Source organism: Mus caroli, unplaced genomic scaffold (assembly GCF_978045245.1).
Source record: "Mus caroli unplaced genomic scaffold, Mus_caroli_1 scaffold_17, whole genome shotgun sequence".
NCBI lineage: Eukaryota > Metazoa > Chordata > Mammalia > Rodentia > Muridae > Mus > Mus caroli.
In genome coordinates, this window is record NW_028227272.1 from 7,289,785 (window position 1) to 7,311,051 (window position 21,267).

General features: G+C 46.4%; 1 protein-coding gene across 4 annotated transcripts in view; it reads left to right on the forward strand.

Moving 5' to 3' along the window:
• Clec16a (C-type lectin domain containing 16A) overlaps positions 1 to 21,267 on the forward strand; it is a 204,792-nt gene that overhangs the window by 31,233 nt on the left and 152,292 nt on the right. For all 4 annotated transcript variants that reach the window (XM_085832396.1, XM_029470211.1, XM_021184743.2 and 1 more), the window contains exons 7-9: positions 2,593 to 2,767; positions 3,988 to 4,041; positions 7,053 to 7,166. In XM_085832396.1, the coding sequence (XP_085688522.1) occupies positions 2,593 to 2,767; positions 3,988 to 4,041; positions 7,053 to 7,166 (343 nt within the window). The remainder of the gene's footprint in view (positions 1 to 2,592; positions 2,768 to 3,987; positions 4,042 to 7,052; positions 7,167 to 21,267) is intronic.

Here is a 21,267-nt window from a genome sequence, read left to right on the forward strand (position 1 = left end):
CAGAACACAAAATGGCCACAATGGGATCTGTCCATGCAGTGAAGTAGTGCTTCCCATGACTGGTCTGAAGTGCTCACACATGCTCTGATAAACCTCTAAAACATGGCCTGAGTGAGGGAGCAGACACAAGCACCTCACAGCCCAGGATGAATGCCCAGAAAGAACAAATCTAAAGACAGAGTGGATGAGAGGTTTCCTAGGGCTGGGATACAGGATGAGGGGGTGTTTCTGGGAGCAGGTCAGAAAGCTGCTGCTGCTGCTGCTGCTGAGTACAGGGCTTTTGACAGACAAGATTGAAAATGTTACAAAGCAGATGTGATGAACATACATGGGGCCTCAGAGAGCACTTGCTGAGGCCTTAAGTTCAACTGCTAGCACTCCAAGAACAACAGTGTAAGAAACCCATTACATTATGTACATGAAATGAATGAGTTTTCTTTATCAGGGAATCGCATCTCAAGAAAACCTTTAAGACACGATTTAAGATGGTGGTGGTGACCGCGTCCTCAGAGTGAGGACTTGAAGTTCCACAGTGGCTTTTTCTGTCTTGGTACTGTTGGCCTTCTGAACTGGGCACTTTGCTTTGCAGAATGCTGAGCAGCCTGCACGGCCTGCCTCTTGAATCCCATGGCGAATAACACTTTTCCAAGTCAGGACAACTGAAAAGCCTCTTGACATTACTTTACCACCAACTAAGAACAAGGCTCCAAGGACAGGCTTTGCCTAGCCTTGTAAAAAGTACACAGATGGGATCAGGATACTGGAGGGATCCAAAAGGAAGTCTCCTGGACAAGGGGAGCCAGGCAGCACTGGGAAAGAAATGAGGCTAGGGAAATGGTGGGGTTGGGCTGACTGGACCTTCTGGAAGATAAGAGCCATGTGGATCACAGCTATCATGGAAGGACGTGAACTCAACGTCTTCTGTGGAGCTCTGCAGTGACCAGTTATGATAGTGTCAACCTAGTTACCCAGTAAGTACTATGGGGCAGAGGTCTGTGGCGAGGAGAGTCCAATGAACAGCACCTACAAAGGCTCAGCTGCAGAGTGGGGAGCAGTACAGGTTCCACAGAGGGCGGAGGGACTCTCTTCACAGAGGGCCGATGATTAAGCCTTCCTCAACTGGGCCTGCTAGCTCAGGCCTGGCGTCCCAGATCCTCAGGATGTGTCAGCAAGAAGATCAAAAGCCCAAGGCCTGTCTTGGCTACAGAGTGGGTTCCAGGCCAACAGCCTGGGCAACTTAGTAAGACTGTCTCAAAATAAAGTACAAAGAAGGCTAGGGGAGGAGCTCTGTTGTAGAATATGTGTCAAAGCCACATGAGGCTCTAGGCTTAGTCCCCAGTTTCACACACACAGTTTTTTTCTCTGGATTGGGGTAGCTGGGTCGGATATGACAGATGCTGTTAAACTCACCAGAGCACTTCAGTAAAGTTTTTCTGAAGGAAACATTAAAAAGTGAGGTATATTAAAAACCTACTAAACTTATTTTTTATGGTATCTTAGAGGAGTAGTATGGAACATTTTGTGTGTGTGTGTGTGTGTTTTCTGGGTCTCTGGTAAGGTGGGATCATAGATTCTTACTATATTTGGGCTTTGCACAGCAGATTTCTGATTGGTATCTTGTAAAGGTGTGGAGTAACTGCACCAAATTAGGGGAAAGCAAATCTAAGCCTCTTTCCTGCCTGAAACATGTTACTTCTAGAAGGATCTTAAACACATTTTAGATCGTCTAGCGGGAGAGAGTAAAACATGAAAATCCAACTGTCAGGTAGTAGGTCCCAAATGTCAATAGTGGGTTTTCACTAGTGGTGGCCCCATTAGAACACTCTCTTTGCTCTGGCTTTTCCAAATCTCATGCCTTCTGAAACATCCATCTATAACTTGGGTAGTAGTAATCCTGATGCAGGTACAGTGCGCTGCTCCCCGCTGATTGCTCTTTGCCCACTTTCTGCTTTCGAGGTCGTGAACTGTTTCTGGCTTCTTTGACTCTGTCCTTTGACTGCACCCTGCAAGCAGGCAGCATGGTTGTTGCTTGCTGCAAGGTCACAGATGCCTCCAGCGAGGGCTTGAGGAAGAGTGTGTCTTGGTTCTGTGTCCCGCCATGTGGGAGCCAGAGCTTTGGAGTAAGGCCTTCTTCATGATTCCTCCTTACCTCTGGAGTACTTGGCTCGCTGGGATTTGTGGCTCTGTTAGCACTGGTCATATGGGAGCTGAGGAATCTTACCATGTTGGCCGGTGACTAGACTACTATTATGCAATGGCTTCCCACAAAGGCTTCACTGTTTTTCTTTGCTTAGCTTACCCTGACTTGTTTGAGTTGCAGTTGTAGGGTGCCTGGGCCAAGACCATCAGGGGGAAAGAGCCCCAAGAGTTCTAAAATGTTTTTCAGTGGTCCTGTGTATTATTCTTTTGGCTGCCCCTGTCAGGGGCAGTGTAATCAAGAGACTGTCTACACTAGCTTCCCTAGTGTACATTATCTGCACTAGCTTACACTAGCTTAGAGGCTGGAGTGAATGTGTCTCCACCTGTGTCTTGTGTTTATGCTCAAGGCCCCAAGCCTTGGCCTCTGCACTGAGAGGAGCATTTCTCTTGCAGGCACCGGAATCGGGGGAAACTGAGTGACCTGGTGGCTGAGCACTTGGACCACCTGCACTATCTCAACGACATCCTGATCATCAACTGCGAGTTCCTCAATGACGTGCTCACCGACCACTTGCTCAACAGGCTTTTCCTGCCGCTCTACGTGTACTCCCTGGAGAACCCCGACAAGGTGAGTCTGCAGCTAGACCACAGCCTGCCTCTTGCCTGCGTCTTCTGAGGGACAGCCTCTGGGAGCGAGGGTGGAAGTAGCAAAGCCTCACACCCCAGGGAAAGGTCTTTCAAAGCTCACTGGCCTTCTGTTCTTGACGAGAATATGACCAAGAAATGTAACATTGCTGGTGTCAGGGAAGTGTGATCCCCTAGAACTCAGCCTCTGCGCTCCTGTGCACCCTTCTATGGGTGTGCTGTCCCATAGCTTTCTCTGGTGCTCACTCGAGCTAATTCTCAGAGAATTACCAGTCAGCATCAGAACTTTCATATGAAATGCATAGGAAGTGCTGGAGCATGCTCAGGGAAAGGTCTCCTGATTACATACAAGTTGTCAGCCTGATTCCTCCATGGGGTAGGGGATAGTGACTTCCTGGGAGGCCATCTCATTTCAGGGAGTTCACCTAGTTGAACAGGCTTGGGTTAGGACAGGCCATCTATATGAGTAACCTGTTTCTAAGTAGTACCATGAGTGGCTGGTTCTGGGGTCCCTAGGAGAAAAGCTGCTTCAGGAAGAGAGGCCTCAGTTGTCCCTTCAGAGTTAGGGTTAGAGGAAGGCAGGGCAAGGGAACACAGATGTATCCGCAGAAGCTCTCTCCCTGCAAGGCACCTCGTTAGATGTGCCCCAAAGGCATGGTGTCTTTTTGGACCTAGAACATAGGCATTCTTCCAACTAATAAGTAAATAAAGCAAAAGGAAGTCACAGCTCCGGCTCACACTGGAGCAGCTCTGGAGAGCATCACTGAGACCTAGGATTGGAGTCATTTCTGCCTTTGTCCTTGGACAAGACACAAAAACGCAGGGCCTATAGGTCCCTCCCTCACAGGACTGCTCTAACATGGGCAGTCGTGAAGCTGAGCGCAAGCCACAGTTTGTTTTGTGTTTTTGTTTTGTTTTGTTTTTGAGGCCAGAGGGCCCCAAGTCCTACCTTCCCCATGTAATGAAGGCCTGTCCTCTGGGGCCCTTGATGCCCAGCTGGGGAGCAAGCACTGCTGTAACCTTGGAAGTGAGCACATCCATTGGATCAGCTGCCAAGACAGGACTGTGCTGCAGGGTTCTTAGGGGAAGGCTGATCTCAGAGCCCAGTGGGGAAGGGGATGCACTTCTTGTCTGAACTGAGGATTTGTGTTCTGTTTGCCTTTTGTAACCAGAGCCACCTCTGTTTCCTCTGTCCTTCACTAGGGAGGAGAACGGCCAAAAATCAGCCTGCCTGTGTCCCTCTATCTTCTCTCCCAGGTATGTTTGTCGTGTATCCCATGTCTCCTAAACAAATGTGGTCCTGTACCGTGTCCAGATGCTTACATAGTTCTGTGGAATAAAGTCCAACACAAGGGAAACTGCTGCTTTCCATACACCAAGTAGAGTTTAGCCTCTCGGGAGAGGATGGAAACTAAAGGGCGGTGAGGCCTGGCATCTGTGCTATTGATTTCTAGGTGACCTTTCCCAGCAGCTGGCTCATGCTCATACTCTCTCCATCCCTGGAGATGTGAGTTTGTGTGGCCTTTGTTCACGATGCTTAGAAATGAGAGAAATGTGCTCCAAGTGCTGGGTGACTGCACACTCAGAGCTGTGGTCTAACACACAGCCTTGCCATGGCTATATGCAGAGGGGCTGTGGGGGTTCTGGTTCCAGATCATCTTCTAAGGGATACTAAAGCAGCCACAGCCCGAGATTTGAATCTTAAGCTAGTTAGTTGCCTGTCTCCCTCCTTAAACAACTGTTTCCTCCTTCACATCTTGTAACTATGTAATATTTATAAGAATGGGAAAAACTCCATGGTGACCCAGTTACATAACTTAGAAATATTTAGAAATATTTTTATTACTAGCAGTCCAGATTCGTGGGCCACTTTACCCAGCTGTCAAATAGCCAGATGATTGCTTAGAGCTCTGTCTCCATGCCTTCCATGGTAGCAGGGTTGATCTCCTTTTAGTGAGATACCCTTCTACTTGGATCCCCTGCTGTTTCAAGATTGGGGTGATGCTGGCTCCTGCTGGCCTGAGAAGAGGTTCAGTTACCATCTTCCCACAGTAGGGAGGTTGATTAAATCCAGACATAGCCTGACCACTTCTTGCATCCTGGAGCCTCATTCTAGAGACTTTGTTTGCTCAGAACTCTGTCTGAGGCCTGTTCTTTCTCAGGCCCCTCTGCTACCTCAGTACAGGACAGCTTCTCCTGGCAGACCTTTGTGCCCATTACAAACTTGTTACAAACCTGCCATCATTGCCTGCTAGGAATTCTGGGAGTCTGGCAGGACCCAAACAGGTCAGGAAGCTACAAGTCCAACCAAGAAACTCTTTGTCATGACCCCGTCAGCTGTTGGAGCATCACTCGGGTGGGTTTTCCTGAGGAGCGTGGTCCCCAGCTCCTGTGGCTGCCCCTCAGCCTCTTCTCTAGAGAAGGGCGTGTGGCTCAGGCACCTCATTTCTTCAGTATGTCTCAAACCACAGAACTTTAATTCATTGTTCCTTAGTTTCATAGCCCTTAAAAAGAGCTCTTCTATATTAAAAATCTTGGGTTAGCAAAATGTCTCAGCATGTAAAAGTCTTGAGGACAAGTCTGATGAACCAAGTTCGATACCTAGAACCTACATGGTAGAAGGTAAGAACCTCCTGCCTGTGTCTGTTCTCTCATGTCCACATGCTTATGGTGGTACTCACATGCCCACATACATGCACATAGAATTAAATAAATAAGTGCAGAACAAAATTTAAGTTAAAGATCTTGAGCCCTAACTAGGTGTAGTGCTCCTGTCTTTAATTCCAGTACTCATGAGGCAGGTGCAGGCAAGAATTCATGGCCAGCCTGGTCTACATAGTGAGTTCCAGGCCAGTTAGGACTACAGCCTTTAGTGCCCATTACAAACTTGTTACAAACTCGCCAGCATTGCAGTATTGGGGGGGGGGGGAGGCTTGAGGCCGTCCTCCATCACACTGTCACTTAGTTTAATTATAGTGTAGCCTGATGTGTGAAAACTTAAACTCGAGTTTAAATGCTGTGCCCTTAAAGCATCTACATCCCTATAAAATTGATGCATGCTTACAAATATCTTTAGCATAGCTACCATGAAAATTCACATCAGTGGCACCAATTTAGTGTGACAGGTGATGGCATCTCCTAAAAGTAAGCTGCCTCTCTTCTCAAGAACATGGTGCAGATGGCCTGGCTTAGGCACACTTCTGTGTCGCTCCTGCAGAGATCCCACCCACCATGCTCCTGGCTTAGAACCAGGAAAATGAGCACTGCATGCAGTCACCTACAAGGATCTGTTTACCTGCAGGGATCCATCTATTTGCAGAGATTGTCCACAGGCAAGAGTCAGTACACAAGCAGAGATTGGTTTACAGGTAAATATCTGCACACAGAGATCCATCCACAGTCAGGAATCCAACCATAGGCAGTGATCTATCTGTTCATAGGCAGTGATCTGTCAATGGACAAGGGTCAATCCATAGGTAGAAATCTGTCTGCTAGGATTTGTACACTTGCCTGGGATCCAGGTATATGATGGATATAACATAGACTGTACTATGTCTGTTGACATCCGTTGCCTTTACATTTTTAAAATGTATTATTAATGTGTGTGTACATGAAGTAGGAGTCAGTACATGTAGAGACCAGAGGACAACTTTGTAGAGTCAGTTCTCGACTACTGTGGGTTGTGGGTATTGAACTCAGGTTGTCGGACATACTGGCTGAGCTGTCTCACTGCCCACCTTTACATTTTTAAACATACTAGCGGTGTGGACAGGCCAGTTAACACCCTGATTCCTAAAGCCACTCTTCTGAACATGAGGCAGGAAGGTGAGTGACAACCAGGGCTTTCTGCTCTACATCCCAGACTGACTGGACCTACCTCTGACTCTGGTGGCTTCCACCTGCAACACCACTGTGACCCCAGTATGGTAAAACTCACAACAGGGTTTGGGACAATTTCAGTGTTGGAATCTCATCATGACTGCCCCTTCCCCAGACCTTGACGGTCTTATTTATGATGGAACCTGGCATGCCACGGGAGGGCGCATGCTGGCTGGGCCATCCTTTCCCACAATGTTCCACTTGAGCAGCGATGATGTAGATGCATTCCCAAGGAAGAACAGCTAGCCAAACAGGCAGCAGGGTGGAGAAGAAACCCTCTAGAGTTGAGGGGCAGCTTTCTCCTTAATGGGATGGGAATTTGGGTTTGGGGAGGAAGAGACTGGAGGACTGAGCTCTTCAATTCGTATCCCATTTCCGCCTTTCACCAGGTCTTCCTCATTATACATCACGCCCCGCTGGTGAACTCTCTGGCTGAAGTCATTCTGAATGGTGATCTATCTGAGACATACACAAAGCCTGCACAGGATGTTCCCAGAAGTTCTGTAAGTCACTCAAGGACTGTCTACATTTTGATAAGGAGCAGTATTTGCTTTGCTAATTCATATTTCTCTGAAGTAAGAAAAAGAAAACAAACAAAAAACTACAACATTTTTATTATACATTAGTGAGGATGTATAAGGTGGTCTGGGATACAGGGAACCTAGCCAGTCTTTAGATGTGCACCTAGGGAAATGTGGAGTCTAGCATGAGCAGTGGATTTGATCAATCCAGTACTGCTGGATGGATTGTATAACCCTTAGTCCTTAGATGTTATGTATACTGTTTCTGAGACATAATGAGAGTTGATAGAGCAACCTGTCTAAGGCACATATATCCACGGAGGTTGGGTAGTGACCATTAGTGAATGCCACTGGTCCAGTGTGAGAACATTAGGGTGTGCCAACAGAGCAATCTGGACAGCTTTTCCTTGTGCACAGCTGCTGTCCCACCCAGCCTGAAGTCAGTCTGGGGAGTATGGATGCCATCTTCTCAAGTCATCTTATGCTTCCATAGAAGTGGAAGTTCTTGGCTTTCAGGCTAATTACTAAATATTATGAACTAAATATGTCCAGCCATGTTGGATTCTGAGAGATTCGAGTTGCGCTTTGCACACTAAGGAAGGGAAGCACCCGGGGGGGGCCAGGACTGTGACTTCCTGGAGTCTCTCCTGCTAGTCTCCTCAGGTGTCCTGAGCCCCATGTTGCCTTGGGACTTTCCCCCCACAGCTCACCTGTGGCCTTACCATACCCACCATTGGAAAGGCCCCCAGAGATCTCATCCTATGGAGTTTCTATCACATCTGCACTTGCATAGGCTGTGTGACGTGAGTCCCTGCCTGAGTGCAGTGTGACCCTGTACATGGAAGGCTTCTGTGTGTGCACACATGTGCAGGAGGAGCCTGTGGAGGCCAGAATAGGGTGTTGGATCCCACAGAGCTGGAGGTCACAGGTGGTTGTAAGCCACCCACCATCAGTGCTGGGAACTGAACCCTGATCCTCTGCAAGAGCATCAAGTGGTGTTTTGTTTGTTTGTTTGTTTGCTTGCTTGCTTGGTTTTTACCAATTTTTTATTAGGTATTTTCTTCATTTACATTTCAAATGCTATCCCAAAAGTCTCTTATACCCTCCCCCACTCCCCTACCCACCCACTCCCAACTTGGCCCTGGTGTTTCCCTGTACTGGGGCATATAAAGTTTGCAAGACCAAGGGGCCTCTCTTCCCAATGATGGCGGACTAGGCCATCTTCTGATACATATGCAGCCAGAGACACGAGCTCTGGGGGTACTGGTTAGTTCATATTGTTGTTCCACCTATAGGGTTGCAGACCCCTTCAGCTCCTTGGGTACTTTCTCTAGCTCCTCCAGCATCAAGTGTTCTTAATAGCTGAGACATCTCTCCAGACTTTTCTATAACTTCTTAAGTAGCTTTTGCTGAATAGATGCAGTAATGCACTACCAACTCAGCACAGGCAGCAGAGCCCAGTCAGAGGTCTAGCCCCTACTAGCTGGATAGCCTAGACAAGTTGTTTTATCCCACTTGGAAATCAAGGAAAGTAAGCAGGTTGCAGGGGCTAAGTAAGCATAGACAGAAAATAGATCCCAAGTGCTAGGCAAGTGACTAGCAGATTGCAGCTTGACCCTCAGGCTTGCTTGGTGTGTTTTTCAAAGTGGTCAGAAGAAAGTCTTCTAAGATGCCAACATTGAAATGTAGAGTTTCACGTGTGAGTACAGAGTTTTGGAGACAATCTGATCGTTATGCACGTTTCTGCAGAAAGCCTCTCAGAGGCTGCCCTCGGGAGACATGTGTTTGTTGTTTATTTTGCCTTGGCCCCACTTCACCTGCTGCTAATTGACACTTCATTTATATTAATAACAGTTTAAAATGTCTTTGGTCCTTTTAAACTCTTTTGTTTGACACCATTTTCAAGCCCCAGTGTAGTTACGAAAGCTCTTCCCAGAATGTCTTCCATGAGCAGTGCTGAAGTCAGACTTGGGGTTCGAAGATCTGAGCCCAGAGGTTTTTGGGGAACTGGATTTCACAGGTGGCAAGAACTTTAGCTTGTTTGTGTGTGTGTGTGTGTGTGTGTGTGAGCACATTCAAATATACATGCATGTATATGCACGTGTATGTCAAGACCAGAGATTGATGTCATATTTCTTCCTCAACTGCTTCTTACTTGGTTTTCTTTGAGACAGGTCTCTCACTGAACCTAGAATTCACTGATTCAGCTAAATTGGCTGATTAGTGGCCTCTAAGGAAGTGTCTTTCTCTGCCTCTGCTTTCCCAGCTCTGGGAATACAGATACACACCATGATGCCTGTTTCTAATATAGTACTGGGGCCTCAAATTTAAGTCCTTGTGCATGCACGGCAAACATGTTTCTGACTGATCCATCTCCCAGCCTCTTATCAAGTGTTTAAATGCCTAATGCATTATTGTTGCCAGTAGGCCAGTGTCTCACAGATCTCTTAAACTCATTCATCATGCAGGCACTGTCCCACCCTCTGCTTCTATGAGTTTGATGATTTTAGATATCTCATGTAACGAAGTGGAATCATGTAAGGTATTTCTTTTCTATTATTGGTTTACTACATGTAGAATGGTGTCCTCAAGGTTTACCCATTTTGCTATTGCCAAATTTCTTTAAATTGTAAAGGCTGAATAATGTATTATATGTATATACCCACTTTTTAAATTTTGTGTCTCTTCTTGTCATATACTGATTATACATAACAGATTCATTATGGCATTTTTGTACATGCATATGAAATATTTTATCATATTCAATCCCATTACACTCTCTTGTCCCATCTCACGCCTGATGATCTGCTTCCCTTTCCCCACTAATTCCCCTGCTGCTTTCATTTCCTTATTTATTTTTCCCAATGACCAGGAAATTTCAGTAGGGCTCTATACAGGAGCATGTGGGTTTCCCCACCCTCGCGGATCATCGGCCCATACAATCCACAAGGGCAAAGGGAGCAGAGATGATGGGGTTGGGGATCTGGAAGCCCTGTGAGTACGTACAGTGCGTGACTACACTGGGACCAGCCCTCAGGGGGCAGAGCAACATTACTTAGGGTGATTGAAGGCTTATAAAGTGTTGGGGGGGTGCTGAGGGTAGGGACATGCAGGATGGGCAGAGGCGATTGGCTGGGGGGCTTAGGGTACCTGGCGCATGGGTACCCTAAGCATGGGGAAGCATTTCAGGAATCTCAGGTGTTGGCTGAACAGGTTTTGTCAAAACCTGTAACCAAACTAAGGCTACCTAACATTCCTCAGAGAGAGGGTTTTGGATGTTCCAGACAAGGTTAGAGAAGGAGAAGATCCACTAATGAAGTGACTCTCCCATATTCTGCTGATCCCAGAGGCTCTCTAGTCATGGTGGACTTCATCATTAATTAGCTGAGTTTTCCCACAAGAGCATGGGCACCTTACCAGTAGCTACACAGCTAAAGAAAATGTTTCTCCGTTTCCCAGAAACTATTACTGCCAGTAAGTCCTCACAGAAGACAGAGCAGAGCCTGCGCCTCTCCTCCCAACTACCACTAACTGACAATATGTCATCAGGAGGGGTGCGGCCTCGTGAGTCCCCTGACTTCATGACACAACATTGGTAGGTCAGGTCTTATGCACGTCATCACAGCAATTATGAGCTCAGAGTGCAGCAGCCCCATCATGCTTGGGGCACAGTTTTCCACAGCACAGCACTCCATCCTCTAGCTCTTACATTCCCACCTTCTCCATGATGTTCCTTGAAGTTTGAAGGAGGAGGATGTGCTTGTCCCATTCTGACTAAGCATTCAGCAATCATTCACTTCTACCCATTTTCTTTATTACTTCATCTGCTAGTGTGCAGACTTCTAAAGGACATTTTTAGTGAGGTAATTGTAGATTTGCATGCAGCTGTAAGAAATAACACAGAGATTGTCCCTGGTTTTATCCCATGTTGATGCCTACAGAACTACAGTCCCTGACCACAAGTAGGGCACAACAAACAGGCTGTGGTTTGCAGCTTAAGCAAAAGCACAGAGCAGATGGCAACTGGCCACCTCTCAGATGGTTCTCAGGAGCTCTGTCCTTTCTCCCCATGGCCTCCTCTTGGGGCAGAGGTCCCAGCCTCCACTGTGGTTCATAAGTGGCTGAACTGAAGGAGCTGGCACATGAGAGACTGGTTTCTCTGTAGGTGTTAGATCAAAGCCCCACCTTCTGATGCCTGTAGGTGGAAATCCTAGACTAGCTGCCAAGGTAACTGGCAGTTGTGAGTTGTTTAACAGTGCCAGTCCTGTGCAAGTTGCCTTCCTTCCCTCTGAGTGACAACAGTCTCCTACTATTTCCTGCCTGGCTCGGATGTGGTTGATCAAACTTGTTTTAACTTCTTGGTCTTTTTTACCCTACTTTCTCCTTCCTGTAATTTGTAGATAAGTTACTGGTATTGCTTCATTTTTACCAGCAGACCTCTTGCAAACCCAAACCAAAATTGGAGAGAAGCAGAGGAGAGACAGAATTATTCTGAAGGGCTATAATTTAGGGTTAAATTTAACACAGATCAGAATAGGCAGATAAATGTCTAATTGAAATTCCTGTGTGCATTTCCATCATATGGCTCCTGATACAGACTAGCTCTTTCTGGGATTCTAGTGCAGAGCAAATAGTTTCTTTCAGACAATACATGCTCTTTTAGTTACTTTTATCTTGCTGTGAAGAGACAGAATGACTAAGTCGGCTCATAAAGGAAAGCCTTTCATTGGAGGCTTGCTTACAGTTTCAGATGGTTGGTCCATGAACATCATGGTGGGGAGCAAGGTGGCAGGCAGGCAGTCATGGCACTGGAGCAGGAGCTGAGAGCTTACATCTTATCTACAAGTTGGAGGCCTGGTGTGGGCTTTGAAGCACAGTGCACACCTCCAGCAAGACCACACCAGCTAATTCTTCCTAAATCATTCAACTGGGAACTAAACATTCAAAACTATAAGACAGTGGGGGCATTCTCATTCAAACTACCACACATACCCAAGAGTGGCAACTCATGTGGTAGCCTCTTCTGTTGTTTGCAAAGTGATTATGGGTTGAAACTGGGGATGTGCTTCGTTACCTACCTGTAGGTGTTCCCTGCCACCTAAAGACGGAGTAACACCAAAAATGGAGTCCAGGCTGACGTTTAACTTACTGTATCGCATGGGGTAGTTGGTCTTAGGTTTATCGTTTTTCTGCTTTACCCTCATGAGTTCAAGGGTACTCAGTGCTGGAATAAATGAGGCAGCAAGAGCAGGGACAGCAGTCATGGGGTGCTTGTGACTTTGTTGTGAAGACTCTCAGCACGCTGTTTCTTGTGCTGTTCACATGTTACACTCTGCATCTGGTACCTGCAGCAGTGAGTGCCTCAAGGTGTCCCAGGTTGAGTTAGTCTGCATCTCCAGGCCTCAGTCTCATTGCTTCTACAGCTAGAATAACAAACATGGCTTTGAAGGGAGGGCTTCTGCTATGTGTAGTGTTTGTTCTTAGGTCTAGCACCAGTTGGTGCAGGAATGTTAGGTGAGGCTGTATAACCTCATCCCCTATATGGGGCCTATATAAGTGTGTGTGGGTGGGCACGCTGTTGTCAGAACTGAAGTATATTTAGCAGGTGCTTGGAGAAACACTTCAGATGCAGGTAAGGGCATAAAGGGGGCGGGGAGCATCAGCAATAACAAGTGACAGAGACTGCTAAGACTAGAGTAGACATTGCCATTGGTGACAGTGAGCTAAACCCTCAGCTTGCACTCTGCTTTCCAACTTAACCACCAGGTTTCACCTCTAGGTGGTGCAAATATTTTATCTCTCATATGTGTGCCAGGACTGGCTGGCTGGGAGTTCAGAATATCAGCTAAGAGACAGAATAGCTTTTTCCCTCCAAATTAGTCATTGACTATCTCTGTAGGTGTCAGGTGAGCCAGTTGGGAAGGTACCCAAATGGTTCTCTGGGGAGTGCATGTGCATCTGTATGTTAGCTATACTTCTTTTTATGGCTCCTGCCATTCCTCTGCTTAGCAGAAAACCCTACCAGGATAAGATGTATACAACCATCATCTGAGACCACAGGAGCCTGGTTTCTTTGGGTCATGTGTTTGCTGGCCCAGAGTGTCAGAGACCATCTCGGGGACCCTTGGCTCTGTCACAGGGCTGCTCTGGGACTTGGGTGTCCTGCTGAATGCCTTGGTAGGAGTTTGTCTTCCAGCTGGGATGGGAGCTTCAAAGCACACATGTTTTAGTGAGAGGGCTGTGAATACCAAAAGGAGCAAACAGACCTGTAGAGTCAAGGGCCATCACTAACTCAGTCACATGCATTCTCACAAGAGAATGGGTCTCAGAATAGTCTTTTCTATGCAGCCACTGTGGAATCTCAGCTCCTGGACATCCTGTAAGAAGAGGATCTGAGTGCTGAAGGAAACGCTGGAGTGTTCTCATGCCCCATACGTCAAGAAAGACAGCATTGCATTAGCTTTAGGGACTCACCCTGGGCATAAGTTGGGCTTGGTAGCTAAAAGGAATCCTATTGTATTGAGACTCTAGACAGGAAGTCTCTACCAAGGCTGAAGGTATCTTGGACTAAAGACCAGGACCCTGTTCTTGGTCCAGCAGGGATAGACACCCCCCCCAAGACACTCATCACTTCTGGTATGTGTATGCTGGCCTTTTCTGGATTTTGTGACCAGAGTGGCCTCTCTGGGTGCTTGCAGTTCTTAACAAGATGTTTGAGTTACTCTAGTGTGGTTCAATGTATTTATCATTTTTTCAGAAAGTAACTATAGGTGTCTCCTCTGTATCAGGTGTCATTGTAGGCACTGGAGATAGACCAGTAAATCTAAGACCCTGCCTCATAGGAAGAGAGAGAAATAGTGCTAACTATAGTAACCGTCACAGCAAAGACACCAGAGGCTCGGCTCTAGGAAAGCAGCAGCAAAGTGGAGACAGGACAAGTCACAATAGCGTGTTCACAGTGGTAGGAAGGTGATGTGCGAACCTAGACTTCAAGGATAAAAGGGAGGGAACCATGGAGTTACCTGGAGGAAGAACATTGTGGTCAAAATGAGTAGCTCATGTAAAGGCCCCAAGATATGACATGTCTGGAGCTGAAGGACAAGGAAGCATGGCATGGTGAGGTGTGGGAAGTAGTGAGGAGACTGTAGGGGGCACATGAAGCCTTCTGGGCCACTGGAGGACTCCGATGCTGATACAGAGGAACATGAGGTCGGTGTGTACCCAGTGGCTGGCATGGTTCCTGAAATGAAGTGTAGCTGGCTTTGCTATTTTGTGGGTTCTTTTTCCCATTCTTTATTTCCCCAGTTTCACCTCCTATCAGTAGATAGAAGAGAAAGAAGGATAGAGGGGAGGGAGAGAGATAGAGATCCTCAAATCTTCTTTTTATCTTGTTTCTTCTTTGAGCACTACTAACAAACCATAACCAACACTGCTGAAGGACTGCCAAACACCAACCCTGCCTCTCCCGGCCCTAGCATTTATATACCCTATGAAAAGTAACCAGAATCCCAAATGCTACACAATTGCAGAAACTATCTGCAGCTGACAAAACCACACCTTTGCTACAGCACAGGGCAAACCATAGTCAGCTGCTACAAAGCAGCCCCATATCCCACACCTGGGATTAAAATGAAAACATATTCTAATAATATTTCTGTGGTGTGTGTGTGTGTGTTTTTTTTTAAGAAACCAAAATTTCAGAATTCTCACTACAGTGAAGTGTATTGAAATAACAGCTTCCAAGGAAGGAATCAGATACCTCATTGGTAACAAGCCACAGAAATCCTCTTTGTCAGTACCAGAATTCTTAAATGAAGAAACTTCTTGCTCTTGTTTGGATGTTTCACCTGTTGGGCCATGGCCAACCACTGGTGAGAGGACTCACTGTGTCCATCCTAGAGACACCGGCCCTTGGACACTCTACACTCTGGTGGTTGTGGTGGCAGACAAGCATCACTGACTCCGTATGCCTGAGGGGAGTGTAGCTCTCTTGGGAGGTGGATTGAACCAGTTTCTAGAGCATTCTGATGACGTATGATTAGCAGATCCTAACAAGCCTGTCTGCTGACCACTTACTGGGCTCTCAACACCTCACCCTGGAAGGCCTTCCTTGTATCCCAAAAACAAATTTTGAAACATCACTGATGAAAAGATGATCTTAATGATCTACAGTTCCTTGCTTTCAGCTTTGGATGAAAAATTTACTAAATATATACCAAACAGAATCAAAAGAATCAATAGCAAGAAGGATCAGATAGATGGCAAACATCAGGGGCTGTATACAACATGGAGCAGAGTAGCCTAACTGTGAGGGCAAACAAAAGCAACATCAAATTAAGGATTTAAGAGTACTCAGCAGAAATGGACTAGTGTGGCCTCATTGAGGTAGCCAGCAGTGGTTTTCCAGTGAGAGTTCTGGGTGGAGCAGGCATCCCCTCAGGCAAGGCTTCCAAGTAAAAGAGAAATAACAGCAAGACAGTTATCATCTAATTGGGAGTGTACAGTTGTCCAGCAGAAGTGTCTGGGAAGGCTTGCTGAAACAGACTTGAGTTTCCAATTGAGACTTCCAGGAGCATTCATGAAGGAGCCCTAGCTTCCTGTTTCTTCAGTAGACATTTTTATATCATGGGATAAGCAACAGTAACCATGGTTGGAAATAGTTGGCCTTTTCAGCTGTTTTCAAGGGCACGGTATTCTTACTCTTGGGCTGTTTATTGTCCTTCCCTATCCCTGATACAGAGAAAAGAGGCCAGCTCATCCCAGACAAGGGGTTTTGAAGGACACTTGAAATAAGCATACTAGAGTCTGGGTCAGGAGAGCCCTCCACACTCCCAGAGCTTGCTTTCATCAGACTTAAACCCCGTTAACAATTCACCAATATAATGTAGAAGGAAAAGGTCACATTAAATTAAAAGGTCACATTGCATTTCCTGGGATTGGTAATGCAAGCCTACAGGCTCACTTCTAGCTGCTGAGGCAGGAGGATCAAGACCTCAAGGCTTGACTGGGCTGCAGAGTGAGACCTTGTCTCAAAATAAAAAGCAAAGAGGACAGGGGAGATAGAGCCATGGTAAGCTTTATTCTCTCAAACGATTGAAAGGCTAGATAGTCATGACTGAGTTCATGACTTGGATTCGCCCTACTGCAAGCAGGGCCCAGCCTGCTGACCATGGACAGCTAGCTATGGCTCGTGATGCTTAGTCCCCACTTTGAGCATTTACTGAGTACTTACACATTATAGACAGCTGCTGTGCAGGCCTTGAGGAACCCAGAATGAATAAGACACGTGTCCCCATCCTAACTCTCTGGAATGGGGGTCAGACAGCGAATGAACACACACTCGTAGATATAAGACCTGTGTCTGAAGGACAGGAGACAGTATCAGGAGGATCAGCCTTGGAGGTAGCCTTGGGTCTGCAAACTGAGGTCAGGGAATGGAGTCTTCAAGGAACTGGTGGCTAGGGATGGGGAGGCTGGGCTGTGGAGCCAGCAGAGGGGCTGTTTTTAGCTTCATAAAAGGCATGGCATCTCTTGTCTCATGCTTCTTTTCTAGAGATCAAAACAGTGCTATGCCCCAGTCTCCCCACAAGGAAGTCTAGGGTCCTAGAGGTTGAATGTTCATCCCTCTAGGATTGCTAGTGTTGAGCCTGAACCCATTACAGGTTCATCATGAACTTAAAGCGCCTTCCCTAAAGAAATGCCAATCAGCTGCTTAGCATGTCATTCTTTAATGAGGGATGTCAGATCTTTCCTTGCATTGATTGAAGAGGCTGGCTTGAAATTCACTAATCTTATAGACATTTATTTGCTCTTTTTTGCATTCCAGAGACAGTTGCTGGCAGGGCGCTAGAGCTAGGCTGGCAGTGGGAAGGAGAGAATGGCCTTGAGTGGAGAGAACAAGAGATGATGCTAGTTCCCTGTAGCCCTGACCACAGGTCCTAGGCTACTTCCCAGAAAGGACTATCATGATGTCACATGCTGCCTGTCTGAAAGCCCAGGTGCTATGCTAAGCATGGACCTTGGAGTCTCTGAGCTCTACAAGTCCTCTCTGGCTCCAGGAGAGTGGTGTTTCATCAAGTTAAATTCTTGCACCTTCAGTGTTGCACCCCCACTGTTAACAGACATAGCCTCCATTAAACAAGTCACACATTCTGGGAGCATAACTAGGTTTGGGTTCAGTAGCTCATGCTGCCCTACTTCTTGGCATGGCACATTGGCACATGTGTGCCCATCATCACCCCAGTGTGTATGCCATGTAATGTCTGCTTGTTGAGCACCTTCTTTTGGAATGAGAATAGTCTTGCCATGGCCTGTGGGAAGTCAGGTGCTGTGGTGCCTTTGGTTATAGAAGGTGCAAACATAGGTCACTGTGGTCTCTGTGAGTTTTAGTCTTTGTATATAGTAGATCCAAATGCAAAATAAGAACTAGAATGTTGTTAGCCCAATGATCAAGCACTTGTGTGGTGTGTATGAGACCCTAAATTCAATCCCAGCTCCACTAAAAGACCTAAAAACAAATAAAACTCATAAGCTTTTGGTCTACATAGTACTTGCTTTTCCTGTTGGTCAGATGTATACATGACGTACACTATTTATTGGCTTATAGACCAGGTCTCTCCAAGTAGCCTACACCGGCCTTGAACTAGTCCTCCTACCTCAGCCTCCCATGTGCTGGGATTAAAAGTATGCACCACCACACACAGATTATGGCTCAGTTTTCCCCTCAGTGCTTCTAGAGGCCGGCCTGTTGGGTAGCACAGCAAGTGCTATGGAAAGGAGCAGTGGTCTGGTGGACACTGGATTCCATTCTAGCTCCCCGTTACAGTGTGAGGGGGCCAGAGGCAAGCTCCTGCACAAATGTGCAAGGTCCTCCTAGCAGTGTGAGGCTCTCAAGTGCTCACTAGCATCAGGGGAAAAGCACTCCCAAGAAAGACCGACAGAGGTGGCTGTCTGTACTTCTCAGCAGCCCTCAGGAAGAAGCTGATAGGATGGCCCTTGCGATGATGTGGAAGTTGAAGCCTACAAGGGGGATAGTGGTCAGCAGTAGCCATGGCTTGGCACTTGCCAGGGAGGTGGACCCGAACATGTGGTTCCCTATTGGCTTTGAGTTCTAGGTCCTGTCTATCCTGACCTGAAGTGGGGGTGTTTTGCAGGTCAGTTAGTAGCTTAGTAAGTGTATTACCCGTTGAGCCAAGTCACAAGTCTGGCCTTCAGTCTTTGTCATCTACGTGGACTCCCACTGCAGCCATGGCTAACCAGAATTTCATAACCCTTGCTCACCCATGGGCCTTCTCTACATGTTTCCAGCTCGTGCTAAATGACTATAGTCTTAGAGACATAAATTCCCATTCTCTGTACCCTACCTCCACCCAGTACCTGGCTAGACAGAAAAGTAAAGTTACTTGGAAAGTTCTTAAATTCTTTTTTCTTTCTTTTTTTTCTTTGTAGAGACAGGGTCTGATCATATAGTTCTGGCTGGCTTGGAACTCACTATGTAGTCAGGGCTAGCGTTGAACTAATAGAGATCTCTCTGCCTCTATCTTCTGAGTGCTGGGATTAAAGGTGTGCAGCATTTCACCCATCTGAATTCATCCTTTAAAAAAAAAAACTTGTTTTGTTTTATGGTGGGGAATTTTCCACTGTGAGCCCTGCTCCCCTGTGAATTAATTCCTGCAGCTGATTTTCCTCTCCGTGTTTCCTTTGTGACTGGAAAGAGAAGGGCGGCTGCTGTACTGTGTGAACTGCTGGTCCCTCCGCAGGGGCTTCTCTCTGCCGGCCAGCCTGCTTTCCTCCCTTCCTCCCTTCCTCCCTTCCTCCCTTCCTCCCTTCCTTCCTTCCTTCCTCCCTTTCTCTCTTCCCCTCCCCCATGGTGAGCTAGCCAAGAGCACTCACTAGCTATTGGGCAAGGGTTCTACCACCGAACTACCAGTCCAAATCAAGAGGAACTGTATATATCCATGATTTCATTTGGTTTTAGAAGACCAGAACGTCTCTGCATGCATTTCAGGCAAAAAGATGAAGCAGTTGTATTGGCCTTCAGACTGCTGGCAACCCCAGACCCTTCTGTTACTTTCCTTTCTTCTGCCAGTTGTTGTGACTATTAAAGCCATTTTGAATTTAGGGAAGACTTGTCACAGCCCTCCATGTGGATCTCTGTCCTTAACTTCTAGCACACAGGTGTTTGGTGTGTGTTCGGTTTCATTGTCTGCACCTGTGGTAGCCCTCTCACTGTGTGGCATGCTCTAAAACTCATAGGTGTTGATGAGTGGAAGCAAGACGCTTCATCGCGGGATCATCTCCAGGAGAGTGCAAGCCCAGAGCTGCACCTGATGACTGCATCCTGCTTGGGCTCTGATGGATGCCGTCTGTCAAGCTGTACATGCTCAGACTGCCCAATCTCCAACTCTGCAATATATTATCTTGGTTTCCTGGATAGTAGAATCATATTTCAATTTATCTGTCCTTTTTGTGGTTGAATAATCCAAAATGGGCAAATAAAAATGAATGTTTGGATTTGGATGCTAATTTAGCTCTCAAATGGGTTTTGTTTCAGACATTATTGAAATTAATTTGTTTTCCTTGAGCTCACTCCACTTATTGGCAAGGTACAGTGTCCCTCCCCCTCCAGAATATACTTGGTGGCTCTTGGGATAAATTTGTAAGATAGATAATCCATACCAAGACAATGGAAAAGTTTATTCTAAATCTTCCTTTAAATAACAAATTGATGTTTAAACATTTAGAGTCTGGAAAGATAAACATTTCAATCAAAATCCTGACGCAGACAAATCCATTTTCTTTTGTCTTTTCTCATTTTTTAGATGAATTTGTTTGCATGGATATACTACTTTTTCCCTCTTAGATAGAATCTTGTTCTACCCAGGCTGGCTTTAAGTTGCCTCGTTCAAGTGATTTTCATGCCTCAGTCTCCCCAGGTGTGTACCCCACGTGCTGAGCACCATGCATATGCCCTGTTCCTCCACTGTTCGTTCCTGAGAAAGAGTCTCTTGTGGAGACCAGGCTGGCCTTGAACTTGGATTGTGGCTGAGAATAACTTGCACTTTTGATCTTTCTGCCTCTATCTCTCAAGTGCTGGCAATTATTACATGTGCCACCATCTCCAGATTATACATTTTTTTTTTCTTTTTAAAGAACTCTAAGTGTAAAGCCGAGGTGGCTTCCAAGTAGGGCATTGCTGTTTGTTAAAGAACTGGGGCTTTGGTGCTGACAGAGCGTCTGCAGTTCCACAACCTCGGCAATTGAACAAATTCAACCCTTCAAGCCTTGGTTTTCTCACCTGTAAAATGAATCTGTAATTTCTGCATATCATGGTTATGAGGAGTTTATGGGAGTATAGGACATGAGCACTGGTGACTGGGGCCTTTCTTGTTCTCTGAGACCTCTGTTTCCCTAGAGAAATTTTTTTCTTGGGAGCTGATTTGGCTTTAGCTCATGCTGACTGTGTTAGGGTTTCATTGCTGTGAAGAGACACCATGACCAAGGCAAGTCTTATAAAAGACAACATTTAATGGGGCTGGCATACAGTTTCAGAGGTTCGGTCCATTATCATCATGGTGGGAAGCATGCCAGCATGCAGGCAGACATGGTGCTGGAGGAACTGAGAGTTCTACATCTATATCTAAAGGCAGCCAGGAGACTGGCTTCCACAGGGAGACTCTCATTCCACACTGGGTGAAGCCTTAACATCAGAGACCTCAAAGCCCACCTACACAGTGGCAAACTTCCTCCAAAAAGGCCACACCTCCTAATAGTGCCACTTCCCATGGGCCAAGCTTATTCAAACCTCCACACTGCCACTTAGCAAGTCCCCTACAGGGAGAGCTGGTGCATGACCACATCTGGGCCCTTTGCCTTTCTGTCTGGCACTTGCTTCTGTAATAGCAAGGCATGCTGCTATTGTGGCTCCTCAGCCATGTAGTATTTTACTGACTGTAAGTAAAAGTTAATAAGATGGCCATAATGATACAAGCCCGCAATCCTATTGCTTAGGAGGCAGAGACAGAAAGGGCCATTTGAAACCTGTCTCAATTCTTCCCCCTTAAAAAATGTAATAACAATACCA